Below are 20,125 nucleotides of genomic sequence, written 5' to 3' on the forward strand. Positions count from 1 at the left end.
CTGTGTTCTCTAGGAATGACAAATAGCCTTCACCTTCTTGAACTGTCATCCACTATGATTTCCTGAAGGAGACCCCCACAGAACTGGATCCATTAACTTTTCTTCACAGAATGGGAAAGGGGCTTATGACCCACCTCCGACCCCAAGGATTTATAGACAGCTAACAGTTACTAAAGGAGGGGGCGCCGGGCGTTGGTGGCGCACGCCTTTAATCCCAGCACTCGGGAGGCAGAGGCAGGTGGATCTCTGTGAGTTCGAGGCCAGCCTGGGCTACCAAGTGAGCTCCAGGAAAAGGCGCAAAGCTACACAGAGAAACCCTGTCTCGAAAAAACAAAAAAAAAAAAACAAAAAAACAAAAATAAATAAAATAAAGGAGGGGCTTGTGAGGCCACATCCTTCCCCAAAGTTTTATAGGCAGAAAGATGCTAGGGAGAGGAGCTCATAAGGCCTCTTCCTCCCCCAAGGATTTGTAGGCAATTAAATATTGATGGGACTGAGAACGAGAGATGTCTCAGTGGGACCAGGCCTGATGACCTGAGTTCAGTCCCTGGGACCCACATGGTGGAAGGAGAGAACCAACCTCTACTACTGAGTGATGCCCTCACAAATAAGTGTAAAACAAAGAAGTTGACAAGGGAGGGGCTAAGAGGAGGGCTCCTGAGGCCCCGCCCCGCCCCAAGGAATTCTAGACTGTTAACAGTTGCACAGTTCAGCTTGGCAAGAAGAGGGCTTGATGGTGTTCTAGACAATAAGTACTAGGGGAATGAGCTTCAGAGGCCATAGATCTGGCCAAGATTTGTAAACAATTAATAGGGGAACAGGTTCAGGGGCCCCAACGCTCTTCAAGACTTACAGGCAGTTGTTTCTGGGGGAAGGGTTCATGCCTGTCTCCAAACAGACAGAAAGCTTTTGCATGAGGGGAGGGGCCTCAAGAGACTGCTTGCTAGGTGCAGAGTCTTGTTCTTCAGTGGTGAAGCCACCCTCCATAAGTTGCTCACGAGCTTGTAAATAACCCCCAACTAAAAAAACTCTAGAGGCCAGATGCATGTGCCTTTGATCCCACTGCTCCATAGGCAGAGGCAGAGGAAGGTGGATTGAGTTCAAGACCAGCCTGATCTACATAGCCACTGCTAGGCCAGCCAAGGAGACTGAGAGGGTTAAATAGGTGATGAAGAAGGAGATGGGGAGAGGAGAGTGTGCAAAAGGATGTATAAAACATAAGAGGAAAATGGGGGGTGGTGGCTGGGCAGGGGTCGCAGGGTAATTGGGAAAATTGGGAGGGGTGAGAGTCTACTTAAATACACATAGTTTGAAAAAACACAGTAGTACTGCTATCTAATATTTTGTATGCTAATTTTAAAAAACTTCATTGGCTCACCAAATTACACTTGCGTTCCATTGGTTCCCTGTCTGGAGTGAGTGGACACCTTGTCTGGGTGCATACATGTTTTTGTTCAGGAAAAAATGTTCACGAAACACTGAGGATGATCTTAAACTGCTGACCTTTCTGTCTCATCTCTACAATACTGAGATTGTTGCAGATGTGTGCTGCCATGCTTGGTTTATATGGTGCTAGGAATTGAATCCAGGGCTTTGTACATACTGGACAAGTACTCTATCAGCCGAGAGACATCCCTGGCCTTTTTTTTTTTTTATTCGTTTTTGTTTTTGTTTTTTTGTTTTTTTGGAGTTTTCATTAGATGAATTTGTACATTTAAAAATTGTATTTCTGTTTCTAGCTGAGCATGGGGGCATATGCCTGTAACTCTAGCATTTGGGAGGCTGAGGCATTTTATTTATTTATTTATTTACTTACTTACTTACTTACTTATTGTGTGTGTGTGTGTGTGTGTGTGTGTGTGTGTGTGTGTGTGTGTGTTTCAGTTCCACATATACTCAACTTTTACTTTTAGGATACATTTAGTTAATGTCACCTGGTTTATTTTTTAATCATTTTCTGAATGTTATTGTTTCTATGCTTAAATTTAATTTTATTATTGGTGTGTGTATATTGTGTGTGTGCACACATGTCATAACACACATGTGGAGGTCAGAGGATACCTTTTGTGAGTTCTTTTACCTTCCACTGTTTTATATGGGATCAGAGAACTGAACTCAGGTCATCAGCCTGGGGCAGTAGGCACCTTTACCCACTGAGCCACCTTTCCAGCCCCTATTTATTAAATTTTGTCAAATCTCTAGAAGATTCTCATTATGTAGTCTTTAATATTTTCTCCTCCCATGTGTATTATCTGTTTTTTTCACAGTCTTCTAATTTGTTTTATTGCTTCGGTCTTTCACATTAGAAGCTTTCCTAAAATTTTTGGTGCTTATTAGTTAGTTATCCATATCCATTTTTGTTATTTTTTTCTTAATAGATTTTTAAAGATTTATCTATTTATTTTGCTTCATGAGTGTTTTGCCTGCATGTATGTATGGGCACCATGTACTTGCCTTGTGCTCTCAGAGATCAAAAGAGGGGGTCAAATCCCCTGAAACTGGAGTTACAAGTAGTTGTGAGCCCCAATGTCAATGGTGAGATATGAACCCAGGTCCTCTTGCAAGAGCAGCAAGTGCTCTTAACTGCTGAGGCGTCTCTCCAGACATTTTTTTTGTTGTTGTTGTTGTTGTTGTTGTTGTTTTGAGACAGGTCCTTGGCTAGCCTGGAACTCACTGTGTAGACCAGATTTGCCTTGAACTCAAAAAGATCCACCTGCCCCTGCCTCCTGAGTGCTGGGACTAAAGGTGTACACTACCATGCCTAGCTCATCTCCATATTTTAAGAATGTGGCACTGAGCTGGCAGGACAGCACATACTTGGAATCCTGGCACTCAGGCTGAGGCAGGACAGTTGAGTTTGGGGCCAGTCTGAGGCTCCATAATGACTTCCAGGACAGGACAGCCCAAATTACATAGAAAATCCCTACCACAGAAGCAAAACAACCAAAACAACAACCCCAAAGGAGGGAGGCACTAAAATGTTTGTTATGAGCTGTGTGATTATGCAGAACTGGTAGTATTTGCAGTACATCCTTTGTTTAATTTCTTGAGATGAGAAATGTCTACTCTAGCCTGGAGTAGAATAAACTTCTCCATTTTCCCTGTTTTCATCCTAGTAGCTCATTTTTCGTTGTTCTATACCCTAATATCTCTGAATCTGATGCATTATTTTCCTTCTTCCAATCTAATTGCCTCTTATTCTTGCTTTATATCCCTTTTAAAAATACAAGTGGTGGGTTTTTGTTTCAGGTAATGATTATATATCCTTCTTGTATGTATAATCATATCCTAGTCATGTATCATGAACTTAGTTTGATTGGATTTAATCTTAAATTTTTGGCCACCTTGGGCTAGAGAGATGGCTTATCAGTTAAGAGCACTGGTTGTTCTTCCAGAAGACCCCACTTTGTTTCCCAGAACCCACATGCCTGCCAAAAAAACTCCAGTTCCAGATGATCTCACCTCTTCTAGCTTTTGCAGGTATCACATACATGTGGTGCACGGACATACATGCAAACAAAACATCTATATATGCAAAGCAAACATCTCAAAAAGAAAATTTTGGCGCCTGCAACTCACCTGCTGTCCCCAGTCTTCTAGCTGCTTAGCCATTTTGTACTAGCTTTGTTTTTCGGCAGGGCTTCATTGTGTAGAGCAGGCTGGCCATCTTGTTAACTACAACCTCCTGAATGAAGGGTAGGTACAGTGGCAGGGCTACACCACTACACTGAGCTCCTAGTTTAGATATGACAGATTGTTTTCTCCATTTATTCTTGCTACGATATATGCTATGTAGTTATTCAGTTATTCAGTAGTTTCCTTTAGGATTATTAAAGTTTATCTTTAATTAGCATACTTCCTATTACAAAAAAGTATTTTCCCTTTTGAAAATAAGGGTTGTTTCTCTCCTTTTGGAAATTAGATAATTCAAAAATGGCAGAACTTTTCATGGAATGTGAAGAAGAAGAGTTGGAACCATGGCAGCAGAAAGTAGAAGAAGTTCAGAATAAAGATGATGATGATGAATTGATCTTTGTTGGAGAGATATCAAGTTCTAAACCAGCCATTTCAAGTAAGCATTTATTTCAGTGAACTTTCATATGATGGTTGTTTGTTGTTGTTTGTTGTTTTTGAGTGGGGAAAAACCTGTGATTGTTTTATTTTTAGTACTTGATGTATACGTTCGGTACGGAGCTTAAATGAAAAGCAAGGTAGGGCTAGGGAAATGCTTGAGCAATGAATGCACTTGCCATACAAGCTGCCAGCACATGTACTGGGATTTGGATCCCCAGAAGCCATGTAAATGCCAACTGGCACTGGCAGCCTTCCTCTACTCCCAACTCTTAGAAAGCAGAGACAGGGGGCATCCCTGGAGGGAGGTGACTGGCTAGACTCTAGACTCATCGGCCAGCTCTGGGTTTAATTTGCCTTGGTGAATAGAATGAAGAGAGATTGAGGAAAACCCCAGCATCATGATGCTTTGGGCCTTCTACAAGCATATATGCCCACACAGGTGTGGACATGCATGTACAAACACATACATACACATACACACTGAAAAAGTTAAAAAAAAAAAAAAGTAAGGTAAAGGTCAGTAAGAACTTAAGATGTTCATGGTAGTGATGTGGTTGGGACACAATAATGAAGGTGAGGGGTTAAAATATCATGTGTAAGAAAAGGGGAAATAATTAAATTAACTAAGGATTAAGTTTACCTGACTGCATTCTAGGCCTTATATGATAGAGATCCTACTTTTAAAATGTTTTTATGACATATATTTTAGTGCATGCGTGTGTGAGAGAGAGTTGTGTGTTTGTGAGAGAGAGCGTGTGTATGTGAAAGAGTGTGTGTGTGAGAAAGAGAGTGAATGAGTGTGTGTGTATGTGAGAGTGTGCATGTGTGAGAAAGTGCGTGTGTGTGTGTGTGTGTGTGTGTGTGTGTGGGTGTATGTGTATGTGAGAGAGAGGGGTGTGTGTATGTGAGAGAGTGTGTGTGTGTGTGTGTGAGAGAGTATGTGTGTGTGAGTGTGCATATGTGTGAGAGAGTGTGCATATGTGTGTGTATGAGAGGGAGGATGTGTGTGTGAGAGAATGTGTGTGTATGTGAGAGAGTGTATGTGTGAGAAAGAGAGTGTGTGAGTGAGTGTATGTGTGTGAGGGAGAGAGAAAGTGTGTGTGAGAGAGGGGATGCATGTATATGAGGAGAGAGAGGGTGTGTGTGTGAGAGTGTGAGAGAGTACATGTGTGTGAGTGTGCATGTGTGTGAGAGGGTGTGAGTGTATGTGAGAGAGTATATGTGTGTGTGTGTGTGTGTGAGAGAGAGAGAGAGGGTGTGTGAGTGTATGTGAGAGAGTATGTGTGTGTGAGAATGTGTGTGTGTGTGTGAGAGAGAGAGAGAGAAGGTGTGAGTGTATGTGGGAGAGTATATGTGTGTGTGAGAATGTGCGTGGGTGTGTGTGCGTGGGTGTGTGTGCGCGCGCGCGCACGTGTGTGTGTGTGTGTGTGTGTGAGAGAGAGAGAGAGAGAGAGAGAGAGAGAGGGTGTGAGTGTATGTGAGAGAGTATATGTGTGTGTGTGAGAGTGTGCATGTGTGTGAGAGAGAGTTTGTGTGAGAGAGAGTGTGAGAGAGTATATGTGTGTGTGAGAGTATGTATGTGTATGTGAAAGAGAGTGTGTGTGTGAGTGTATGTGTGTGAGGGAGAGAGTGTGTGTGAGAGAGAGGATGCGTGTATGTGAGGAGAGAGAGGGTGTGTGTGTATGTGAGAGAGAGTGTGTGTCACAGAGAGAGAGTGTGAGAGAAAGTGTGTGTGTGTGTGTGTGTGAGAGAGAGAGAGAGAGAGAGAGAGAGAGAGAGAGAGAGAGAGAGAGAGAGAGAGAGAGAGAGAGAGAGTACATGTACATGAGCATGCCATGGCATGTGAGTGGAGGTCAGGGGTCACCCTGTAGAAATGGGGTTTTCTCTCTCTCTACCATTTGGGTCCTGGGCATCAAACTTAGGTTGTCGCTGGGCAGTGGTGGTGCATGCCTTTAATCCCAGCACTCAGGAGGCAGAGGCAGGTGGATCTCTGTGAGTTCGAGGGCAGCTTGGTCTACAGAGCGAGATCCAGGAAAGGCGCAAAGCTATACAGAGAAACCCTGTCTCGAAAAACAAAAATCAAAACTTAGGTTGTCAAGCACCTTTACTTACTGAGCCATCTCACCAACCCCCCTAGTTTGTTTGTGTATGGGGGGGTTCCTTTCATTGAAAATGTATATTTTTCTCACATAATATATATCCTGATAATGGTTTCCCCTCCCTCTACTTCTCCCAGTTCCTCCCCACCTCCTCTTCCATCCAGATCCACACTCTTTCTGTCTTTCATTAGAAAACAAATAGACTTCTAAAGGATAATAATAAAATAAAGTAAAAAATTAAAAAAAAAACCCTAACACATCATAACAGGACAACATAAACAAACAGAAGGAAAGGAGCCCCCCACAAAAGGCACAAAAAAAACATATAACTGTAGAGACCCACTCTTTCACACACTTAAGCATCCTATAAAAATATTAAGCCAGAAGCCATAATATATATGCAAAGGACCTGTAAGATAAGAAGAAAAATATATGCATAAATATTAAATAAAATAAAATGAAAAATAAGATAAAATTTTAAAAAGAAAGTGAACCCTGACACGACATTATGAAATATGTGTTGAATTCATTTTCAGGGCTTGCAGCCTAACCTTAAGAGTAGTTAGTTCCCCCATTGAGACTCTCTAAAAACTAAATCTTCATTTGCAAGTAGTTATCAATTTGAGAATGCTTCTGGGTTAGGGGTGGGAACATGTGTCTACTTCTCCTTAAAGCTCTAGGACTCCATCTGATGCAGACCTGTGCAGGTCCTGTGCATGCTGCCTCAATCTCTGAATTTATATGTGCATTAGTCTTGTTGATTTATAGGGCCTTGTTTCCTTGGTGTCCTCCATCCCCACTGGCTCTTACACTTCTGCCTCCTCTTCCCAAGGGTTCCCTGAGTCCTGAGGGGAGGGATTTGATGGAGACATTCTATTTAGGGCTGAGTGTTCCAAGGTCTCTCATTCTCTACATGATTCTGGCTATGGGTCGCTGTATTTGTTCCCACTTGCTGCAAGAAGAAGCTTCTCTAATGATAGCTGAACAAGGTACTGATCTGAGTATAGCAGAATATCATTAGGAGTCATTTTATTCCTATACTTTCTTGTTTGTTTGTTTGTTTGTTTGTTTGTTTGTTTGTTTGTTTTAAAACAGTAGTATTTGGTTTTACCCTAGGTCCCTGGGCTATCTAGTCTCAGGTTGTCACCCAAGCAGTGTCAGATATGGGTTCCATCTTAAATCAAATCAGGTATTGTTTGGTTACTCCCACGAGCTTTATACTACCACTGCCCTAGCATATCTTACAGGCAGTACCCCATTGTAGTAGAGGGTTTGTCCTGGATTGGTGCTAGTGTTTGTCTTTTTAGAGCATGTCTGTACCAAAGACATTGGAATGTAGGGGTGAAGGCTCTATGTAGGCACCAGCTCAACAACTCCAAGTTCAATGAGTTGTGTAGGTGTTTTCTTCAGCTATGAGGCCTATTGTCAGTTTGCAAAGAGCAACCTTTTGTATTGGTGACAGCCTGGGTTATTTGGGGGTTCCCATGGGATCCCTTTGGCCAACAACTCAATTAGATATAACCCAGTCCTGGTACTGGAAGCTTCATGTGGTGACAAGAGATACCCAGTTGTGACTCTGTCTCATCCATTATTTGGTGATTTTATTAGATTGTCTTCTTTATATGTATATGTTTTGGGAAGCTTCTTGTAGCAGGATTCTTCAAAGTTCTTATTAATAAAATCAAACCTGAGGCGAGTTATTGGGGTCCATGCTGGTAGATCAGAGAGACAGAACAAGCCACAGCTATCTCACCTCGCCGGATCCTCAGCTGGTCTTGTCTCCTCAGACTGGAGGCCTCTGAGTCCTCATCCGGAATGGGTCTCAGCTGAATTACTGCTCAAAAGCCTGAATGCTTAACCAGCCAAAATCTTCTAGTTTCTGGTCCTCACGCCTTATATATCTTTCTGCTTTCTACCACCACTCCCTGGGATTAAAGGCTGGCTTTCTGGGATTAAAGACGTGTGTCACCATGCTTGGCAATTTCCAATGTGGCCTTGAACTCACAGAGATCCAGAGGGATTTCTATCTCTGGAATGCTAGGATTAAAGGTGTGAGTGCCACCATTTTCTAGCCTTTGTATCTAGTGGCTGTCTGTTCTCTGACCCCAGATAAATTTATTAGAGTACACAATATTTTGGGGAACACAATACCACCACATTTCCTCTCTTTTTGTCTAAAATTAAAAAAGCTTATAACTAATACAAGAAAAACTATTCAATAAGTATATACAATATATATGGCTAAAAATTATATTAATGATGTCTAGTCCATTAACATTTGATAGATTCAGATAAAAACTCTATTATATATTAACAATGTCCAGTCCAGTAACATCTGATAAACTCAGACCAAAAAATTTTCATTACTTATCTTATTTAAAACAAGTAGTTCCTTTTTAAAAGTAGATTCCATAATCTCCCTTTTAATCTTATTATATCCATATTTTCTCTTTTTTCTTTTCATAATACATTCAGTAGTCTACCTTTTGTCATTTTTATATCTTCCCCTTTTTCTTCAGTGTAGATTCAATGATCTACCTATTTATCCTATTATTTCTTTACCTTTTTTCTCAGAGTAGATTCAATGATCTATCTCAGCTTCTACTATAGTAGACTCCCCTAAAACTCCTCAAATGGCCCTTGATTTTAGCTGTCTTTCCCATATTTTCTCCCTCATCCCCACTACCCTCCAGATACCTACTTGATCCTCCCCATTCCAGTCCCCCATGCATGCATAACTATGCATTTTATTTCTCTTTCCTTATTAGTCTGTGCTCCCACCCCCAGTCCCTTACCCCATACCTAACCTCTGTGAGTCTAATTAACATTGACTTAAAAGCTAATATCCACATATAAGCAAATGCATACCATATGTGTCTTTCTGGGTCTGGGATACCTCTCTCAGGATGATTTTTTTTCTAGTGCTATCCATTGATCTGCAAATTTGAAGAATGGATTTTTTAAACAATTGAGTAATATTCCATTGTGTAAATATATCACATCTTCTTTATCCATTCATCTGTTGAAGCATCTATGTTGTTTCCAATTTCTGGGTGTTATGAGTATGAGCATGGTTAAGCAAATGTCTCTGTGGTAGGATGAAGTGTCCTCTGGGCATATGCCTAACAGTGGTGTAGCTGTATCTTGAGGAAGATTGATTCCCATCTTCCTGAAAAACAGCCACTCTGATTTCTATGGTGGCTGTACAAGTTTGTACTCCCACCAGCAATGGAAGAGTGTTCCCTTTATTCCCATCCTCTCCAGCATGAGCTGTCACTTGTTTTTTTTAATCAATTTAGCCATTGTGATAGGTGAAAATGAAATCTCAAAATAGTTTTGATTTGCATTTCCCTGATGGCCAAGGATGATAGACATTTCTTAGTGTTTCTCAGCCATTTGAGTTTCCTCTACTGAGAATGCTCTGTTTAGATCTGTACCCCATTTTTAAATTGGGTTATTTATTTTCTTGATATCTAGGTTTTCTAGTTCTTTATATATTTTTCATATTAGCCCTCTTTTGGATGTATAGTTGATAAAAAAATCTTTTCCCATCTACAGGCTGCCACTTTTTCTGGATGACAGTGTCTTTTCCATGGAGAAGCTTCTCAGTTTTTTTTTTTTTAATTTATTTATTATGTATACAGCATGTATGCCTGCAGGCCAGAAGAGGGAACCAAATCTCATTACAGATGGTTGTGAGCCACCATGTGGTTGCTGGGAATTGAACTCAGGACCTCTGGAAGAGCAGTCAGTGCCCTTAACCTCTGAGCCATCTCTCCAGCCCCAGCTTCTCAGTTTTATGAGGTTATTTAACTAATTGTTTATCTTAGTGCCTGTGCTAACAGTATTCTCTTCAGAAAGCGCCAATGAATTCAAGGCTATTCTCCATTTTCTCTTCTATCAGGTTCAGTGTATCTAGATTTATTTTGAAGTCTTTGATCCATTTGGAGTTGAGTTTTGTGCAGTGATGAGTATAGATCTATTTGGATTCTTTTACATACAGGCATCCAGTTTGACCAGCACCATTTGTTGAAGATGCTTTCTTATTTTCAGTGTGTATTTCTGGCCTCTTTATAAAAAAAAAAAAGTCAGGTGTCCATAGGTGTATGGATTTATGGCTCGTCTTCAATTAGATTCCATTGATCAATATGTATGTGTTTGCGCCAATACTATGCTGTTTTTTATTACTATACCTCTGTAGTTCAACTTGAAATCAGGGTTGGGGATACCACCAGAAGTTCCTTTATTGTACAGGATAGTTTTAGTTATCCTGAGCTTTTTGTGTTCCCATATGAAGTTGAGAATTATCTGCTCAAGATCTGTGAAGAAGTGTGTTGGAATTTTGATGGGGATTGCATTGAATCTATACATTACTTTTGGTAGGATGGTCATTTTTACTGTATTAATCCTACAGATCCATGAGCATGGAGATCTTTCCTTCTTCTGATATCTTCTTCAATTTCTTTCTTCAGGCTTTAACATTTTTCTCATACAAGTCTTTCATTTGTTTGGCTAGTTACTCCAAGATATTTTACATTATTTGAGGCTATTGTGAAAGGTGTTGTTTCCCTGATTTCTTTCTCAGGCCATTTATCATTTATATATAGGAGGGTTATTAATTTTGTGAATTAATTTGTGTTCAGCTACTTTGCTGAAGGTGTTTATCAGCTGTAGGGGCTTTCCAGTGGAGTTTTTATGGTCACTTATGTATACTATTATATCATCTGCGAATAAAGATACTTTGACTTCTTCCTTTCCAGTTTATATTTCCTTGATCTCCTTTAGTTATCTTACTGTTCTAGCTAAGACTTCAAGTACTATATTGAATAGGTATGGAGAGTGGACGGCCTTGTCTTGTTCCTAATTTTAGTGGAATTGCTTTGTTTCTCTCTATTTAAATTGATGTCGGCTATGGACTTGCTGTAAGTTGCCTTTATTATGTTTAGGTATGCCTCTTTTATCCCTAATCCGAGTACTTTCATCATGAAGGCTGTTGGATTTTGTCAAAGGCTTTTTCAGCATGTAATAAAATGATCATGTGGTTTTTGTCTTTCAGTTTGTTTATATGGTGGATTACATTTATCGATTTGCATATGTTGAACCATCCCTGCATCTCTGGGATGAAGCCTACTTGATCATGCTGGATGATCTTTTTGATGTATTCTTGGATTCAGTTTGCAAGTATTTTATTGAGAATTTTTGCATCTATGTTTATAAGGGAAAGTGGTCTGTAATTCTCTTTCTTTGTTGGGTTTATGTGGTTTGGGTATCAGAGTAACTGGCCTCAAAAAGAATTGGGCAATGTTCCTCTGTTTCTATTTCATGGAAAAATTTGAAGAGTATTGGTGTTTACTCTTCTTTGGAAGTCTTGTAGAATTCTACACTAAAACCGTCTGGGTCTCAGCATTTTTTTTTTTGGTTGGGAGACTTAATTACTGCTTCTATTGAACTAGGGATTATAGGTCTGTTTAAATTGTTTATCTGACATTGATTTAACTTTGCTAAGTGGTATCTATTAAGAAAATTATCGATTCAGGCCCGGCAGCAGCCGGCAGAGACATACAGGCCCAGCGGCAGCCCGCAGAGGTAGACGGGCCCAGCGGCGGAGACAAGCAGACGCAGGTAGGCCTGTGGCAGTGGCCCACAGAGGTAGACAGGGCACTTAGTGCTATGAAATTGTCCTTAGAACCACTTTAATTCTGTCCCATAAGTTTGGGTATGTTGTATACCCCTTTTTGTTCAATTCTAGAAAGTCTTTCATTTGTGTCTTGACCCATTTTTCCATTCAGTAGTGAGTTGTTCAGTTTCCTTGAGTTCTTAAGCTTTCTGTTATTTTTGATATCCAGCTTTAACTGGATAACATGGTTATCAGATAGGATGCAGTGGTGTTATTTCATTTATTTTGTATCTGTTGAGACTTGCTTATGTCTCAATATGTGGCTAGTTTTAGAGAAAGTTCCATGATGTGCTGAGAACAATTTATATTCTTTTGTGTGGGGGTGAAATGTTCTGTAAATATCTGTTAGGTTCATTTGGTTTATAAAGTGAGTTAACTCCAGCATTTCTATGTGCAGTTTTTGTCTGGATGCCCTGTCTATTGGTCAGGTAGGGTATTGAAGTCTCCCACTATCAGTGTGTGAGAGCCAATATGTGATTTAAGCTGTAATAATATTTCTTTTATGAATTTGGCACTTGTGTTTGATGCATAGATGTTGAGAATTGCAGTGTCCTTGGTGGATTTTTCCTTTGATGAGTATGGAGTGTCCTTCCCTATCTCTTCTGGTTAGCTTTAGTTTGAAGTCTATTTTATCAGATATTAAAATGGCTACACCAGCTTGCTACTTAGTTCCATTTGCTTTGAATATCTTCTTCTATCCTTTTACCCCAGGTGATGTCTATCCTTGATGTTAAGGAGTGTTTCTTGGATGCCACAGAAGGATGGATCCTATTTTTGCATCCCTTCTGTTAGTCTATGTCTTTTATTGGGGAATTGAGACAATTGATGTTGAAAGATATCAATGAGCAGTGTTTATTGATTTCTGTTATTTTGTTGTTGGTGGTGGTGTTGGTGGTGGTGGTGGTGTGTGTGTATGTCCTCTTTTGATTTGCTGATCTGGGATTATTTATTCTTTGTGTTTTCTTGGATGTGGTTAACCTCTTTAGGTTGGTGTTTTCCTTATAGCACCTTCTGTAGGGCTGGATTTGTAGATAGATGTTGCTTAAATTTGGATTTATCATAGAATGTCTTTTTTCTCCATCTATTGTGATTGATAGTTTTGCTGGGTATACTAGTTTGGGCTGGCATCTGTAGCTTCTTAGAGTCTGTAGACTCTTCAGACCCTTCTGGCTTTTAGAGTTTCCATTGAGCAGTCAGGTGTCATTCTTATATGTCTGACTTCATATATTACTTGATCTTTTTCCCTTGCAGCTCTTAATATTCATTCTTTGTTCTGTAGGTTTAGTGTTTTGATTATTATGTGCCAAAGGGAATGTTTTTCTGGTCCAGTCTATTTGGTGTTCTGTATTGTTCTTGTACCTTGATAAGATATCTCCTTTAGAGTAGTGAAATTTCTATCCATTATTTTGTTGAAAATATTTTCTGTGCCTTTGACCTGTGTTTCTTCTCCTTCCTCTATTATTATTCTTAGATTTGGTCTTCCCATAATGTCCCAGATTTCTTGCATGTTTTGTGCCAGGATTTATGTTTAGATTTATTTTTAGATTTTCTTTGGCCCACGTATCTATCTCTTCAATTGTGTCTTTAATGCCTGAGATTTTCTTCCATCTCTTGTATTCTGTGAGGCTTGCCTCTGAGGGTCCTGTTCAGATTCCTAAATTTTTTCACTTCCAGATTTCCCTCAGTTTGGGTTTTTTTTATTGATTCTATTTCCAAGTTTTATTCATTTTCTTCCACTGTGTTTTCATAGACTCTTTAAGGAATCTATTCATTTCCTCTTTAAGAACTGCTAACATATTAATAAAGGCTATTTTAAGGTCTATTTCTTATGCTTCAGCTACGTTGCAATATCCAAGGCCCGTAGTAGGGTCGCTGAGCTCTAGTGGAGAGACATATTGTCCTGGCTATTACTGTGTTTTTATGTGGGTGTCCAGGCACCTGGGTTTGGGAAGATTGTAATTCTAGGTGTTGATATCTGTTCTTGTCTCTGTTGGGTGCAGGTTTCCTTCCTTGATTTCTTTTCCTTTGTCTGTTTTGTTTGTTTTAGTTTTAGTTTGTTTTTTCAAGACAGGGTTTCTCTGTGTAGTCCTGGCCCTCTCTGGTTCTTATTGCCAGGTAGGGAATTCTTCTGGAATCTTGATTGGTATGGCCACTGAGGGTTCCAAGTAAAATATGTTTCTAGATATTGAGATCTGATACTTAGGGAATGGGGATGGGCAAAGCGAGTGGCAGGGGAATCCCACAAGAGGATGAAAGCAGTGTGTACCACCAGGATCTGTTTAGTTCTCTGGGAGTGGTGGCAGAGAATGCATAGAGGCCTGTGTAGAGGCCCTCAGATGGTCTGCTACAAAGCTGGGGATAAGACCGGGGCATTCAACTTGGATGAATAGAGGGAGAGGTGAAGATTTTCAGTTAGCCCATCTTCCCTGGACAGAGTGCACCCCCTAGTCTTTAAAGAACTCAAGTATCCTGTTCGTTAATTCTTTGTCTTTTCTCCTTTTAGTTCAAATGTGCAGAACAAGAAGTATTTGGAATGCTTAGATTGTTTGTGTCTGAAAAGGATTCTCATACCAGACAACTGCTTCATCATTTATACAGTTTTATCAGAGGTAGAATGATGGAGAACAAGTTGTAAGATGAAATAAACCCTTCCCTCTCCAAGTTGCTTCTGGTCATGGTGTTTTATCAACAGCAATAGAAACCATAACTTAGATATCACCTTCTTGTGATAAGAAATTTTAATCAAATTTTAAAATTCTAAATTTAAATATGATTCCTCAGTAATCAGAAAATTACATTCACACAGGGACAAGAGATAACAGTCTGAAATGATCTAAGAGTATCCTGTCAGACCCAAATTGACTTCTAGAGTAGTGTATTTAACCCCTGAAACTAATCAAATAATAAAATCTAGGTTTGACTTAATCTGTTATCTGATAACTTTCCTTTCAGAGCTCCAGTAATGACATTGAGAATCATGAGATAAGCACTCCAGTCAGCTGGTCCATAATGAAACTTCCAGACATCTAGGGGTGTAAAATGTGGCATGAGGATTGGGCATGGGCTTGATTTTTGAGTAACAAGAACTTGAGTCTTAAAATCTTGTCAACATTAAGAGGAATAAATATATTTCTATCATTGGTTGTGTGTGTCTATTTTTAGACAGTTTTCCATTATCTTACTGTGTTTCATTTCAGTAATGAGTTTTTAAATATTTTTGTAGATATTTTGAACAGATGTAGCCCTGGCTCATCTTCAAAGGGACTAAAGAATGACTCACTCAATCCAGGTACAGTATTACTGTACTGCCTTACTACTACAGATTTGTTTAATTGTTTATTTATGTGTATGTATTTGTACCTGTGTGAGTTTTTTGTGCACCATGTATGGACAGGTACCCATGAAGAGCAAAAGAGGGCATTGAATCCCCTGGAAATGGAATATGTATACTAGATGCTTGTTAAAAACCTGACATAGATGCTAGGAACTAACATGGTCCACTGCAAGAGCAGTGGGTGTGCTTAATGGCTAAGCCCTTGCTATTTTCATTTTAAATTCAACTGTTTGGCACAATTGTATACCAATATGTTCATTATATATATATATATATTTTTTTTTACGTATAGCTATTTCAAATATATTCAAACCTGCAAATCGACACTATAGAAATCCATCACCTAATCCAGTGGCTGCTTTGCCTAGATTTCATCCTGAATCCAAATCTTCAGAGAGTTCTGGTGTTCAGACTGTGTCTAAACCTGTAAGTATTTCTTTAACTTCACAGTTAATTCAGGACCACATTGGATAGTGTTTATCCACCTAGAATTGAAAATGGTTGTAGCTAAATACCATAGCTAATTACTCAAAGAAAATGTCATTATCTTTAGGTTTTCTTTTTTGTTTGTTTTTTTTCTAGAAAGGGTCTCACTATTTATCTCTGGCTGTCCTGGAAATCACTATATAGACCAAGCTGACCTTAAACTCAGAGATATCCACCGGCCTCTGCCTCCTGAGTACTGAGTACTGTGACTAAAAAGCATGAGCCACCACACTCAGCTTCATTTTTAAACTAAAATGATTTCATTGTGTTAAAGAACACTATTATGCTGACACAATTATATAGCAATAAAATCAATATATTTTGTGATTTTTATATACAGCTTTTCCCGGTATGTTAAAGTCAACACTATAAATCCAATGGCTACTTTACCTAGAATTTTTTGTATCAAAGTCTTGAGTATCCCCCTTTGCCTTTCCCAGTCCCAGTAGCCCATATTCTACTCCTAGTATTTGACAAAGAAGCCAAAAACACATCGGAGAAAAGCTAGCATCTTCAAGCAATGGTTCTGGAAAACCATCCACATATACATGATTGAAATTAGACCCATATCTATCACCCTGCACAAAAATTAACTCAAAGTGGATCAAAGACCTCAGTTTGCAACTTGAAACATGGAAACTGCTAGAAGAAAATATAGGTAGTACCCTAAATGATATAGGTATAGGAAAAGACTTGAATTGAAAAGTGGGACCTCATAAAACTAAGAAGCTTCTGTACAGCTACAGAAAGAATCAAGTAACGAGGAAATACACAGGAAATCAACTTTTTAAGAGAGTAAACTTAGGTGTTCTTAAATGGGACGATTATTCCAACAAATCATGGCTGTTTATTCTCAAAACTCTTTTCATTGTTTAGTTCTTAAACATTTTAAGCCAGCACGGTTGTTAGCATGCCTGTAGTCCTAGGACTTGGGAAGCTAAGGGCAAGAGGATTGTCAGTTTGAGACCAATCTCCCCATAAGTTCTAGACTAGACTGGACCACAGAGTGTGACTCTGTCTTGTAGATGTAACCAACCGTCTTATTAAATAAGAAACACAGAACCAATGTAAAAGAGAAAGCCGAGATGTCAGAGCTAAGAGCTAAAATCTTACTCTTCCTCCTGAGTGCTCCTAGCTTCCCGAAAGAGAGCTACTTCCTGTGTGTACATCTTTTCATAGTCTTTTTGTTCTGCCTTCTCATTGGTTGTAAACCCAAACACGTGACTGCCTCATCACTGTCTGTATGTACAGCCCCCCAGGTCTTAAAGGCGTGTGTCTCCAATGCTGGCTGAACACACAGAGATCTACCTAGCTCTTCTACCAAGTGCTGGGACTAAAGGCGTGCGCCACCACTGCCACACTCTTGCTATGGCTCTAATAGCTCTGACCCCCGGGCAACTTTATTTATTAACATACAATCAAAATCACATTTCAGTACAATTAGAATATCACCACACTGTCTCACAAAACAAAATAAACCCCCAAGTAGAGCAATAACAAAAGACTTTTCACAGAAGTAAGATTAGTGGTAATTCTTAACATTTGGAGGGAAGCTGTTAATCTGTGCAAATGTAATTCTCATATAATTCTTAGGACATTCCTATGAGGCAGGCTATTATTCCCAATTTATGGTTGAGGAGACTGAAACTCAAAGAACATAAATGGTTCTCCAAAGGCCAGCTACTAACTAATAGACATGGGATTTCAAACCATATTAACCCAGAGGTTTATACACATATCTGACCATACATTTCAGTACATACTTTTAAAAACGTTATGGGTCACCACTGCCCAGCTGATGTAGGTCATTTTATTAGCTGTCTCCAGAATTCTTAAGTCTGTGTGTATGTATGTACACCATGTATGTGTTTGGTACCTACAAAAGCCAGAAAAGAGTGTCATATCCCCTGGAACTAGGGTTGTATTTAGTTGTAAGCTTCTATGTGGGTTCTGAGAACTGAACCCAGGTCCACAGCAAGAACAGCAAGTACTCTTATCCACTGAGACAGCAACTCTCTGGTCTCTGTCTCTGTAACTTCCTAACAAACTTATATGAAAATTCAGTAAGAAAGCCAGGCATGCTGGCATATGGCTGTTACTAACACTCAGGAGACTGAGACAGGAGGATGAAGAGGCCACTCTGTTCTACATAGTCAGTCCCAAGCTATGCAAGGTTATATTGGGAAACCCTGTTTCATTTCCTCTCCCTCAATTAAAAAAAGAATATTTAGTAAGAAAGTAAAATTCTTACAACCTAATCATCTCTCAACTTGAAAACATAAAACATGCAAACAAAATCTTTATATTCCTATTGTGAAAGTTATGTATATGAAAAGAATTAGAAACAAGGAAATATATTTTATGTTTTGATTTTTATTTTCTGTAGATAGTATAGTTTGTCATTCATTTACCCAGATTTGATAACTATTCCTCATCTTTCACTGAATATTGTATTGAAAATATACTTTTTTGTCATTCATTGTGTATTCCTCAAAATTATGATGATGCTTAATAGTCTGTCAAACTTATTTAACTGATCTTCTGTTAGTGAACACACAGGTTTTCATATTTTGCTATTATAAATACTCTATTAACATTTTCATTTCCTTAACACAAATTCTTAGAAGTGGAATGATTATATCAGAGGATATGAACTTTTTTTGTTGTTTTTGTTTTTTTCAAGACAGGGTTTCTCTGTGTAACAGCCCTGGCTGTCCTGGAACTTGCATTGTAGACCAAACTGTCCTTGAACTCACAGAGTGCCTCTGCCTGCCAAGTGCTGGGATTAAAAGTGTTCGCCACCATCACCTGGCTGGATATGTACTTTTGAAAGCCTTTAGTAGATGCTCCTAAAATGTTCTTAAAGAGAAGTTATACCAAAATGAAACCTTGCTAGTGTTATCACTGTTTGTTTAATTTTAACAATTTTTACAACTAATTTTAGTTTTCCAGAAAAATTACAAAAATAATGAAGAATGCCAATATGCTTCTCACCCAGTATGTGCTCCTTTTAGCAGAGAATAGTAATTGCATTTGTGTTTTCTAACTTGTCTTTGTAGTACTAGCATCCAGTTTGGTTTACATTTCTAATAATTGACAAACAAAATATCTTTAATGCTTTACAGAGTTTTTCAAAGACTTCATCACAAGATGATCCAGGTGCTTCTTCTCTCTTACAGTTAGACTCAACCAAGGATACACCATCCTCCAGCATACTGAAAAAGAGGACAGAAGGTTGGATTTACTATTTCTTAAGATCTATAAAAAGAGACTTTGTTAATGCTCATATAGAATTTCTATACAGGGCCTGAAGATGGCTCAGCAGGTAAAGGTGCTTGCTGCCAAACTGATAACCTAAGTTGGATCCCTGGAACCCAAATCGTAAAGCAGAGAGTCGACTCCATGCCATGCACAGATGCACATTAAATAAACAAATTAATAAAGATTTTAAAAGCCAGCAAGATGGCTCAACAAATAAAGGCAATTGTCGCCAAGCCTGATGAACCCACAAGATAGGAGGCTAGAACTGACTCCAGAAGATTATCCTCTAACTTCCACAAATACACCCACATACATACACACAGATATTTTTAATTCTCTTCTGAACTCGGGGCCTTCTTGTTATTTTTGCATATAAGATGGAAATAGAGCTAGTAATTCCTAAAAGCTTTTCGTGTAAAATCTTATATTATTTAATAATAGACTATTTTAGACTATTTTCTTTCTTTCTGTTAGTTTAGCTAGTGTGTGCTACTTGAAATTATTCTTCCTTCCTTCCTTCTTTCCTTCCTTCCTTCCTTCCTTCCTTCCTTCCTTCTTCCCTTTCCTTCTTTCTCTCCTTTGTTCTTTCTTTCTTTCCTTTTTTGACTTTTCAAGACAGGATTTCTATATGTAGCCCTGGCTGTCCTGGAACTCACCCTGTAGACCAGGCTGGCCTCAAACTCAGAGAGCCTCCTAAGTGCTGGGATTAAAGGCTTCACCACCATACCTGGCTGAGCTTGTTCTCATTTAGAACTACCTGTGAGCTGTGAAATCTTAATATAATTTCTGTGAATCAGAGAAGTCACTTGATGTCTTAAATACTCTGTAACAAATGTATTTGTTATTCAGAGACCATTAATTTATGAAAATTGCATGGCTTTAGTTTATTTCTTAGTAAACTTTCTATATAATAAATGGCATATACATATGAGATAGTTAAATGTGAATCTTGAGTGGTATGACAGGACTAAGGAGAATGATTTACATATGACTAGTACATTCCCATTGAAGGAACAGAAATTGGACAATTGACAGAAAATTCATTTTTGAAAATTTTTTTACCATGACAAAATTCTTCATAAATGTAAATTAGTATGATAGTGGAAGAATGTTGCCTACATAAAAAGGAAAGTCCCTATAATGGAATAAAGTAGCTTCTCTATTAGCTAACTTGATATATTTCACTAGAGAGGG

General features: G+C 38.9%; 1 protein-coding gene across 9 annotated transcripts in view; it reads left to right on the forward strand.

The window, feature by feature from the left end:
• The window catches only part of Znf280c (zinc finger protein 280C), a 64,129-nt gene that overhangs the window by 8,199 nt on the left and 35,805 nt on the right, over positions 1 to 20,125 (forward strand). For 4 of the 9 annotated variants that reach the window (XM_076562422.1, XM_042268885.2, XM_076562417.1 and 1 more), the window contains exons 2-5: positions 3,923 to 4,072; positions 15,074 to 15,139; positions 15,477 to 15,610; positions 18,796 to 18,904. In XM_076562422.1, coding sequence (XP_076418537.1) covers positions 3,934 to 4,072; positions 15,074 to 15,139; positions 15,477 to 15,610; positions 18,796 to 18,904 — 448 coding nt within the window. In that variant the 5' untranslated portion in view covers positions 3,923 to 3,933. Of the gene's footprint in view, positions 1 to 3,922; positions 4,073 to 11,229; positions 14,460 to 15,073; positions 15,140 to 15,476; positions 15,611 to 18,795; positions 18,905 to 20,125 lie in introns of all 9 variants that reach the window. The other 5 variants (XM_076562418.1, XM_076562421.1, XM_076562423.1 and 2 more) reach the window with 2 other exon arrangements.

This window comes from Peromyscus maniculatus, chromosome X, assembly GCF_049852395.1.
Source record: "Peromyscus maniculatus bairdii isolate BWxNUB_F1_BW_parent chromosome X, HU_Pman_BW_mat_3.1, whole genome shotgun sequence".
NCBI classification, from domain to species: Eukaryota; Metazoa; Chordata; class Mammalia; order Rodentia; family Cricetidae; genus Peromyscus; species Peromyscus maniculatus.